Here is a 9,843-nt window from a genome sequence, read left to right as displayed (position 1 = left end):
GCGTGACGTCGGCGAGGGGGGGGGGGACGCGGCGCGGCGCGCCGCGGCGGCGTTCGCGGCGTACGGACCGCAGATCATGGCGCAGTACGCGGCGTACGCGGCGTACGCGCGGGCGCAGACGCAACACGTGGTGGGGTTTGGTGTCCCGGGGTTTGGAGGGGTGGGGTTTGGAGGGGGGTACCCGTACGGAGTCGCCGCGTACGAGGCGACGAGCGCGGCGAGAGGGAACGGGGCGCGCGGGCGAGGGGGGGAGAAACTCGGCAAGGTTCGGCGAGCGAAACCGATGAAATCTAAAGTTCCCAAGGTGTGTGTGAACTGCAAGTCCACCGAGACGCCGTTCTGGAGGAAAGATAAGGGTGGCGGCGGGTCGCTGTGCAACGCGTGCGGGCTGTATCTCGCGAAGAACGACGCGCCTCGACCGGCGCAGTTGTGGAGACGTCAGGAAACGAGCGCGAGCGAAATCGACACGAACAACGATACGAATGACAGCGAGAAGACCACCGAAGGCGTGCCTTCGGCTTCGGTGGAGGGAGAAAAGAACTCCCCCGAAAAGGACTCAGAGTCCGACGGCGGCGCCGAGACGACAAACGAAAAGCCCTCAGAAGAGTCTCCGCGCGATGAACGAGTCACCGAGAACGCTTTAAAGCTGGATGTTAAAGCCGGCGCGGCCGAGTGAGAGCTCGGCGACGCCGGCGTTGTACACGTTTGAAAACTGTTCAACAACTACAAGATCACCTGTATTGATACCAAGGCGCGAAACGATCAATACTCCATCGTCATCTCTATTACGCGCAATACTCCATCGTCATCTCTATTACGCGCAATACTCCATCAAGATCATTATTGTAATACACCACGCACCGCAAGCAAGCAAGCGATAGAACTACGCTCCCTCGGTCTTCATCGCCATTCGTTGCCGTTTCCCGGGTTTGGATTTTCCCTTTCTCTTTCGTTGCGCGTGACGTCGCGAACGCTTGGCGTCCTCGCCCTTTTTGTCCGCCACCATATCCCTCGCCTTTCGCGCGAATTCCTTCCTCGCGAGACGCTTCGTCACTCTCTCGTCGTCGCCGTCGTCGCCGTCGTCGTCGTCGTCGTCGTCGTCGGACGAGTCGAATTGCGCGAGTGAAAATTTTCCACCGGCGTCCCCGCCGTCCCCCGCGTCGCGTAAAATCTTTTGCGCCCGTAAACGCGCCAAGCGCTCCGCGTGCGTCTCCGCCTCCCCGTCGCTCACGTACCCATCGTCTTCTCTCACCGCGGGATAAAAGCACACGAAATTCTCGTCGTTCGCCTTGCCCAATTTCGCCAAATTTTTCAAGTGCTTTTTACTCTTCGCGTGCGCTCGAAGCGTCGTTCCGCTGAGCAACAGCGTCCCCGCGCACGCCCGGCACCTCGCCGCGATCCCCCCATTTTCTTCACCGTCTCCATCGCTCGTCATCGCTCGCTCGATCGCCGTTCGCGCGCCGTCGTACCGCGCCCGCGTCGCCGTTCTCCGCGCGTCGCCCGCCTCGCTCGAGCTCTCCGCCCCGCGCGCCTCATCATCATCATCCTCCGTTCCCTCGCTCGAGCTCTCCACCGCCGGTCCCGCGGACTCGATGGAGGACGACTCGCTCTCGGACGACTCTCCGTCCCTCGCGTGGACGTAGTTCCAGTCCCGTCGTTTCAACCTGCGCGCGTTCGACGCGACGAGGTCAGCGCGGGTTCACCGGCGGCGGCAACGATCGCGGTCTCGCGCGCGCGACGCGCCGCGCGCGCGGTCGACGGACGCGGGCGACGCGGACGGACATTATATTCTCCCTCGATCGCGCGCGCGCGCGCGGACGCGGGCGAACGCACGGGGCGGCGTGTGAAGACGAATCGTCAGACGGCGACGGATGCCGTTGACGCGCGGACGCGCGCGCGCGGTCGCGCCGACGCGATCGATCGCTCGGCGTCGTTCGAACGCGCGCGGTCGATGGGAGAAAAATCAATCGATCGATCGACGCGGTCGTGGGCGCGATCGGGGCGTCGCGCGCGCGTGGGCGGTCGCGGATGCGCTCGTGGCCATCGCGGCGGATGATACGTCGCGCGACGCGCTGGCGTGCGCCTTCACGTGCGTCGCCGCGTACGCGTGGGTGAAGGCGTTCGACGTCGCCGCGGACGCCGGAACGTTCGCGTCGACGACGTCGAGGAAGCTCGTGCACGTGACGAGCGGCGTGGGGTTCGCGTGCGCGTGGCCGCTCTTCAGCGCGGCGGCGAGCGCGAAGGCGTTCGCGTGCGCGATTCCGGTGATTCAGGGCGCGCGGTTGTTCGGTATAGGGAGTGGGATTATAAAAAACGAGAGCGCGGTGCGGGCGGTGAGTCGAGCGGGTGGGAAGGAGGAGTTGTTGAAGGGACCGCTGTATTACACCGCGGCGCTGAGCGCGCTGACGAGCGGGTACTGGCGGACGAGTCCGATTGGAATCGTGGCGATCGCGATGATGTGCGGGGGCGACGGGTTCGCGGACATCGTCGGGAGGAGATTCGGTGAGGGTAACGCGCTCCCTTGGAACGGGGATAAGAGCTTCGCCGGGAGCGCTGGGTTCGTCGCGGGCGGGTTCGGAATCGCGAGCGGATTGCTCGCGTATTTCCAACACTTTGGATTCATTGAAACCACTGGATCGACGTACGCGGCGACGTTCGCGATCTCGTGCGCGTGCGCGTTGGTGGAATCGCTCCCGGTCTCATCCGTCTTGGACGACAACTTCACCGTCGTCTTCACCGCCGTGGCGTTGGGAACGTTGTTATTCTAGGAAATTTGGCGCGCGCGACGGTCCCACGCGAACGCGTCCCCACACATCGACTCGTTCACTCGTTTACCATGCACACCCTTCACGGTACTTTCATTCGCGAGTGCATCGTCACGCACGTCATCGACGGCAAGACGCTTCGCGTTCTTCTCAATCCAGACACTGGTCAACAGCGCTCTGCGAGTGGGAATGGGTGGGAGAGCTCTCTCGTCGTCGGCAGCGAGCCCGTCCCGCGCGCGCTGAACCCCGACCAGCTCGAGACGACGCAAGACGACCCTTCAACGTGGGAACGTGTTGATGTGCGACTGATCTACGTCGATACCGAGGAGTGGAACGATCCGAAGAAGGAGGACGTCGCGTACAAGCCCGTCACGCCCGCCGGCGAAGAAGCGTTTGAGTACTTGAAGAAGCGGCTGGGCGCGGGAAGCGATGGACGATGCGCCAACGTCGTCGTGGACCTTGAATTCGACAGTTTAGAGTACATGACATCCATCTCGCGCGCTCGCGAGACGTCGATGGACAAGTACGGTCGCGTTTTGGCGTACGTCTACCAGAACGGCGTGAACGTAAACGTCGATGTCACGCTCGCCGGTCAGTCGGCGTACTTCACCAAGTACGGACGCTCTCGTCTCTACCACGGCGAATTTCAGCTCGCCGAGAAGCTGGCTCAGGAGAACTTGCGAGGGATCTGGGATCCGGCACGAGCGTCCCTGTGGAGCTTCGGAATGCTCGAGTACACGAGAGACTATCGGCGTCTGATCACGTGGTGGAAGATGCGCGAGCTGTTCGTGGAGGATTGGAGACACTGGAAACATCTGGGCATCGTCGACCACATTTTGGATCCGAGAGACTTTTGTGATTACAAGAAGATTGTCGCTGCCGCGCACGCGCGCGAGCGCCGCACGATTCTGCTCGATTTACAGCCGACAATGGCCAATCTCTTCGACGGCGTGATGCAACTCGTTCGATACAGCTCTGGCCAAGGCATGGTCATCTTCGGCGGCTCCAAGCGTTTTCCGTTCAACCTGTGGATGGACGACGCGAATTCCACTGAGAGCGGCAGAGTTCAAACCTTGCTCCACTCTCGGTACGCGAACCATCGACGAAACTACTGCTTCGTCACCGGAAATCTCTTCGTCTTCCACACAAAGCAGCGCCCGCAAATGTTGATCGAGTCGTGCGAGCAAATCTCGGATTTCCCGCTGCGACCTGACGAGATGTCCCAACGACTCCGCGAGCATCACCGATCGCGAGATCAAGTCATCAAATCGTCCGCGGCGTGATCACAGGTCGCAAACCAAGCTCACGACTCGATACGAAACACCTTGAAATCCAACTTCACCTTTACCATCCGCAGTCCTCGCCTCGCGCGATGGACAACGCCAACCTCGTTCGCGGCTTACGCCGCCTCCGCGACGTCGCCGGATCCGTCGCCGTGGGTACCGTCGGCGGTTCCGTCGCCGCGGTGTCCATGATCACTCCCAGCGCGAGCGGCGCCATCGGTACGCCAACCGTTCCGAACGCGAGAGATCTCCGCGCGCCTTGTTCAACCACCCGCGGACTGATGAATTCTTTCCCACATCGCTCGCGCAGACACGATCGTGATCAAACAACCCGACGGTGCATTACGGGCGAGTCCGTTCTACGTCCGGTTCGGTAACGCGCAGAGCTTCTTACGAGGACGCGACGCGAAGGTCGTCACGGTGACGGTGAACGGGACGCTTCGGGACCTGACGATGCGTCTCGGTTCGAACGGTGAGGCGTACTTCGCGGACGGAACGGATGATTTCGACGAGGAGGAAGAAGAGACGGAGATCGAGAGTGGATTCGCGAGGGAGATGGACGCGAACGACGTGGGAGCGGCGGAGGCGCTGAGCGTATTACGTCTGGATGAGACGCCGACCAAACGAGCGGCGGCGACGGCGACGACGAGTCAGCGTGATGCTGGAGAGCATGATGTGGGGAAGCGGGCGACGGATGATGAGATGACAAGAGCGATGGGGGCGATTCAGAGCGTCGGGATGACCGTCTTACCGTCGGTCGAGCTTAGTCTGTGCGGCGGGAAGGTCGAGGATTTCGACAAGCACATAGTGACGCTTGAAAAGTTTAAGGGCGACCCGGCGTTGATTCGACACTCGGGACTGGTGGTGCGGCCGAAACGCGCGGCGAGGGATGCACCGGCGAAGGCGTTGCCGTGGAGCGCAGCTGCACCGCACGTGTTGTCACACCTGGCATTCGGGACGCCTTTGCCTTCGAATTGGACAATGCCGACAACTTCGACGAGCGCACCAATGACGCCGAATCAGGGCGGGTTGATGCCTGTGTACTCGGAGCTGTCGCCCCGGCGCGGTTCGCATCGCGTGCGACGGGTTCAGTTGACGCAAGAAGAGGTAATGTCGCTGGATTTGAAGCCTGGAATGAACACGATTTCATTCGCTTTCAACTCGCGCGTGTGGGGCCTCCAGGAAGTGTCAGCGTTCGTCTACCTGTGGGACTGGAACACCAAGCTCATCGTGAGCGACGTCGATGGAACCGTCACGAGGAGCGATGTCCTCGGTCAGCTCGCGCCGATGGTGGGCAAGGATTGGAGCCACGCGGGCGTGGCGAGTCTGTACAACGACATCACCGATAATGGGTACAAGTTGATGTTTTTAACGTCACGCGCGATTTCCCACGCCTCGGGCACGCGTAAGTATCTTTCTTCCCTGAGACAGGGCGATAAGATCTTGGCGCAAGGTCCCGTGATGTGTGCTCCGGATCCTCTCTCGAAGGCTTTATTCAGAGAGGTGGTGACGAGAAATCCACAGCGATTTAAGATTCGCTGTCTGCAAGACATTCGCAACCTGTTCCCGCCCGGTTGGAATCCGTTCCACGCTGGATTCGGGAACCGGGACACAGATGTCGAGTCGTACCTCGCCGCGGGCATTCCAGAGGATCGCGTCTTCACCATTAATCCGAAAGGGGAGGTGGTGCGCGAGACGACCAAGCGAGTGAAGCAGTACACGGTATCGGAGGTGAACGAACTCGTTCACGATCTGTTCCCGCCCGTTAATACCGTGAACAGCGACGAGTCAGCTGCAATGATGAGTGATTCGTCGTCGTCCACGTGGAAGAATCCGGTCGGTGTCAACTTCGGCGCGCCGATATGATCATAGCATCACAAACATTTCTAACGGTACAGCCCTTAGCAGCACATCAATACTCACTTCCGATCCATAGCACATTTCGATCCATAGTTTACTCATCGCATATTCGAGGTGCCTTGCTTTTTTCGGGCCTGTAACATTCTCGACTGCTGCTTTCCACATTTATCGCACAGGTCGGCTCCGAGAGCGAAATCGGAGTTTTCGTCATACGAGTGCCTCCAATGAATTTTTGAGCCTCCGCGCACGCCACACTTCGCGCACGTGCGCGTCTCTCCCTCACGCAGAGGAACTGATCGTTTACGTCGCTTCGAAGTATCGTTCACCGCGCGACGAGTCTTGCTCACGCGACCCTTGGTAACATTATTCAGTGGCGTTTTGATTTGTCTGGTGGCCACGCGTCGAGCGTTCTCGTCCAAGTTCACCTCAACGAACGCGTTCGCCTCGATCTCACGCTCGTCCGCGGTCGATGGGCCCGCTCTCGGACCGTGAGCGTTCTCGTCCCGATGCGGACTCTCGAAGACGCCAAGAAAGTTGTGCGCGCTCGTCGACCGCGTTTGAACCGACAACTTTGGTTTCGAAACCGCCGCCGCGGCGAACCTTCCGCCCTTCTCGCTCCCGGCTACTTTTGGCGTTACGCGAGCGAACGGTCTGAATGCACTCACGCCTTGACGCAAGATTCGACCGATGGATCGCATCGCCAGCCCTCGAGGCGCCGTCGTCGTCGCGCTATCCGTCGTCCCCGCGGTTCCGAGAGTTTTGGCGAAACCAACCGAGAGCGAGCTCGCCAGATCGTCCCCGCACGGAGAGTAAAAAAGCGTCTGGGTCCCGCTCGATGGCGTTTTATCGTTCATGTTTATCCACTTCGATTCGCACTCGCGCGTGGGCGTCAGTCTCTGTGGCTCGCGTTGCGTTCAAATATTTCAGTTTGAACACTCGCGGGCGACGCTCTTCCCCCGCGACGCTTCAAACGTCCACACGCTCCGCTCAACGACCACGAACGCGCATGTCTCTCGACGTGCGTTGTGGTGACGATATTGACGAACTTTCTTTCACCGATTGGCTCCAGGGAACGACGAGTCGACCGATCGGTCTCACCGGCGGCGCGCGAGGCGGTTGGAAGGCGTCCAGTCGCGTCGACGTCAAGCCCAAGGAACGGAAAGTCGCGAAAGCGCCGTCCACGCGCGCCTCTGGGGATGGTTCTCGTAGAAGACGAAACTTATCCGACGCGCTGTCGTTCACGGGACGCGGTTTGGAGTCCGCGCGCGCGGTCTCGGCGTCTACCTCGGAGTCGGCGCGAAGCGCGGAGCCGAGAAAACGAGAGCGAAGAGAACGACGCGCGAAGCCGAACGCGCCGAAGTTTGCTTGGATACGGCGATGGTTCTCGTGCGTGCACGCGTCATCGATCGCGGACGAGGTTTGGATCGCGCCCGTAGAGCTGGAATCACGCGAGACCGACGACGGGGCGCCGAACGCAAAGTCGCGAGTGAAATCGGAAGCCCGACTGCAGGCGAGAAACCGCGCGGCCAGATCACGCGCCCGACGCAGCAGCGTGTGTTTACAGTCGGTGAGTGAGATGAGTGAAGCATCGCTCGACGAGGCGATCGATGCGTTCGCGCGAGCGCGAGGGCGCTTGACGCCGGAGTTTGAGTCCACCGCCTCTGTGGACGAACGCTCCATCGACGCGTCTAGAGCAATCGAACTCACTGATTCGTTCAATCAGGTCGATCATCGAGCGTGGGGACGGTTTGTCATCGCTGGTGATTTACACGACGAGCCTGACGTCTCGTCCGCGTCGACACCTGAGAATCTGGGCCAGCTGTTTGACGAGGCGGCTCAGCCCCGGTCCGAGGCAGCTTCGGTGCCCATCGCGCTAATCGCTCCTCACACACCGTCGCTCGACGGTCGTCCGTCATCCGCGTGACATGGCGACGCGTGACATCGCAGCCGCGAAGGATGCGTTTGAGAACGCCGATGCCGACGCGTCCAGAGCGGCGCACGACGCGAATGGCGAAGCGGGACACGCAGGCGAGGCGGGTCGGTACGTAAAGTCACTCGTCTTCGGCGGTTTAGACGGCACGATCACCACCTTTGCCGTCGTCGCCGCGAGTAAGGGTGGTGGTTTGGACGCGAACGTGGTGTTGCTCATGGGATTCGCCAACTTGGTCGCCGACGGTTTATCGATGGGTTTCGGCGATTACCTGAGCAGTAAGGCTGAGCTCGAGTACGCGCGGACAGAGAAGAAACGGGAGAAGTGGGAATTGGAGAACTATCCAGAGGGAGAAAAGCGAGAGATGATTGAGCTTTACATGGCTCGCGGGATGACGGAGGAGGACGCGACGTCGGTGATCAACACGCTTGCAAAGTATAAAAATTTCTTCCTAGACTTGATGATGGTGGAGGAGCTTGGGTTGATGCCTCCGGACGAGACCGATTCGCCGGCAAAGAACGGGTTGGTGACGTTTTGTGCGTTCGGCCTGTTCGGTTTCATCCCTCTGATCCCGTACGTGTTCGGTCGAGCGATCGGTGGGGCGAGTGCAAACGCGATGTTTGGCAGCGCGTGTGCCTTGACCGCATTCACGATGGCGGCTCTGGGCGCGGCAAAGGCGAAGTTTACGAACCAGCAAGTGGGTATGAGCGCATTGTATATGCTCATCAACGGATCTCTCGCCGCGTTGTCCGCGTATCTCGTTTCATTCGCACTCGCAAAGGCATTGGGTGTGTGAGAAGGCTTGATTCTGTAACGCAATTCTTTTACATTACCGCATCGCACATCTCGTTCGCGCGGGTTGATACACGGTACGATAGTTGAGACATCATCCTGAAATGCTCGCGCTCATTCAAGAAGTCAAGCACGTGACGTCGAAGTCTTCAGGCGCGACGACCTTGATGAAGGCGTTCATGCCGTGCTTCGCTTCGGCTGGCGCCCTGGCCGTGAGCTCGTAGATGCTCTGAAGATTCTTCACCGCGCTCGGCGTGATGAAATCACGCGCTTTAGAACCATCGGGCGCGTTCGCGGCCGCGACGAGCCCGTCCTCTAGGAGCGTGCGAGATGAATCCAAATCTCCCATGTACACGGAGGCCACGGCGGCGTTCACTTTCGCTGCAACGTCGCCTTCGTCCTTCAACAGCGCCGCACCGTACGCCGCCCTCGCCTCGGGATACTTCGCACCAACTAAGAAGTAATCACCTCGATTGCATAAAACGCGCGCGCGCTGCTCCGCGGACGCGCCCTCGCCGAGCGCGTTGACGAGCCGCTCCGCCTCGTTGAAGCACAGCCTCGCCCCCTCCAGATCGCCCATCATCAAGTGCGCGCGACCGGCCGAGGAGAGGTGTTCCGGCTCATCCGGTTCATCCCTCGACATGATATCGATCCAAACCAACGCCGCGCGCGGATCATCCGCCATCATGTACCGACTCGCCGTCGCGCGCGCGACGGTTCTTCGTCTTCGTCTCCACGTCTCCCGCGCCGCCTCTCCGTTCGCCTCTCCCTCTCTCTTCGCGCACAGCGCGTGCAGCGCACACATGGCATCCATTCCCCCCTCCCCATCACCACTCGCGTGCGCGCAATCCACCTCGAGCGCCATCTCCGCGAACGACCGCGCGTCGCCCGCCTCCGTCCCCGTCGCCAACGCCTCCCCCGCCTCCCGCCCTCGACCGAGCCTCGCGAGCGCCAACGCGCGGAGCGTCACCACCGCGCGCGCGTCGACGCCCCCACCCCCCCCCGAACTCGCCGTTCGCGCCACGATGGACGTCCACGCGCGCCGTTCGCAGGCGTCGAGCAAGGACGCGAGCGAATCCGTCGTCGCCTCCGCACCGCGCGCGCCGTCCTCGCGCGCGCGCGTCGGCGGCGCGCGCGCGAACACCGCGCCCGGGACGGACATCGCGCGCCGTCGCGCCCGTCGCCGATGCGCGCGATGCCGCGCGCGATGCCG

The 9,843-nt window shown here is 61.3% G+C and overlaps 9 protein-coding genes across 9 annotated transcripts; 6 read left to right on the top strand and 3 right to left on the bottom strand.

Annotated features, from left to right (window-relative positions):
- Positions 1–76: 76 nt before the first annotated feature.
- Positions 77–676, top strand: OT_ostta07g00720 (Zinc finger, GATA-type; the record flags this gene model as incomplete). The annotated part of the gene is made up of 1 exon (XM_022983722.1): positions 77–676. The coding sequence occupies one exon, from the start codon at positions 77–79 to the stop codon at positions 674–676; it is 600 nt and encodes a 199-aa protein (XP_022839358.1).
- A 207-nt stretch (positions 677–883) lies between these two features.
- On the bottom strand, positions 884–1,784 carry OT_ostta07g00710 (unnamed product; the record flags this gene model as incomplete). Its single annotated transcript, XM_022983721.1, has 2 exons — positions 884–1,664; positions 1,783–1,784. Coding segments are annotated over 2 exons (783 nt in total).
- Positions 1,785–1,871: 87 nt separating this feature from the next.
- OT_ostta07g00700 (Phosphatidate cytidylyltransferase) lies at positions 1,872–2,768 on the top strand (the record flags this gene model as incomplete). The annotated part of the gene is made up of 1 exon (XM_003080124.1): positions 1,872–2,768. The coding sequence occupies one exon, from the start codon at positions 1,872–1,874 to the stop codon at positions 2,766–2,768; it is 897 nt and encodes a 298-aa protein (XP_003080172.1).
- Positions 2,769–2,836: 68 nt separating this feature from the next.
- On the top strand, positions 2,837–4,048 carry OT_ostta07g00690 (Thermonuclease active site; the record flags this gene model as incomplete). Its single annotated transcript, XM_022983719.1, has 1 exon — positions 2,837–4,048. The coding sequence occupies one exon, from the start codon at positions 2,837–2,839 to the stop codon at positions 4,046–4,048; it is 1,212 nt and encodes a 403-aa protein (XP_022839356.1).
- Positions 4,049–4,137: 89 nt separating this feature from the next.
- Positions 4,138–5,914, top strand: OT_ostta07g00680 (LNS2, Lipin/Ned1/Smp2; the record flags this gene model as incomplete). Its single annotated transcript, XM_022983718.1, has 2 exons — positions 4,138–4,267; positions 4,359–5,914. The coding sequence occupies 2 exons, from the start codon at positions 4,138–4,140 to the stop codon at positions 5,912–5,914; spliced, it is 1,686 nt and encodes a 561-aa protein (XP_022839355.1).
- A 92-nt stretch (positions 5,915–6,006) lies between these two features.
- OT_ostta07g00670 (unnamed product) lies at positions 6,007–6,762 on the bottom strand (the record flags this gene model as incomplete). Its single annotated transcript, XM_003080121.2, has 1 exon — positions 6,007–6,762. One exon carries the CDS (start codon positions 6,760–6,762, stop codon positions 6,007–6,009), a length of 756 nt encoding a protein of 251 aa, XP_003080169.2.
- A 152-nt stretch (positions 6,763–6,914) lies between these two features.
- Positions 6,915–7,832, top strand: OT_ostta07g00660 (Domain of unknown function DUF125, transmembrane; the record flags this gene model as incomplete). The annotated part of the gene is made up of 1 exon (XM_022983717.1): positions 6,915–7,832. The coding sequence occupies one exon, from the start codon at positions 6,915–6,917 to the stop codon at positions 7,830–7,832; it is 918 nt and encodes a 305-aa protein (XP_022839354.1).
- Position 7,833: 1 nt separating this feature from the next.
- Positions 7,834–8,634, top strand: OT_ostta07g00655 (Domain of unknown function DUF125, transmembrane; the record flags this gene model as incomplete). Its single annotated transcript, XM_003080118.1, has 1 exon — positions 7,834–8,634. One exon carries the CDS (start codon positions 7,834–7,836, stop codon positions 8,632–8,634), a length of 801 nt encoding a protein of 266 aa, XP_003080166.1.
- Positions 8,635–8,748: 114 nt separating this feature from the next.
- OT_ostta07g00650 (Tetratricopeptide repeat) lies at positions 8,749–9,792 on the bottom strand (the record flags this gene model as incomplete). The annotated part of the gene is made up of 1 exon (XM_003080117.2): positions 8,749–9,792. The coding sequence occupies one exon, from the start codon at positions 9,790–9,792 to the stop codon at positions 8,749–8,751; it is 1,044 nt and encodes a 347-aa protein (XP_003080165.2).
- Positions 9,793–9,843: the final 51 nt, after the last annotated feature.

The sequence above is a fragment of the Ostreococcus tauri genome (assembly GCF_000214015.3).
Source record: "Ostreococcus tauri WGS project CAID00000000 data, contig chromosome 07, whole genome shotgun sequence".
NCBI lineage: Eukaryota > Viridiplantae > Chlorophyta > Mamiellophyceae > Mamiellales > Bathycoccaceae > Ostreococcus > Ostreococcus tauri.
Note: the sequence above shows the minus strand (reverse complement) of the source record. Positions and strands in the feature narration are given on the sequence as shown.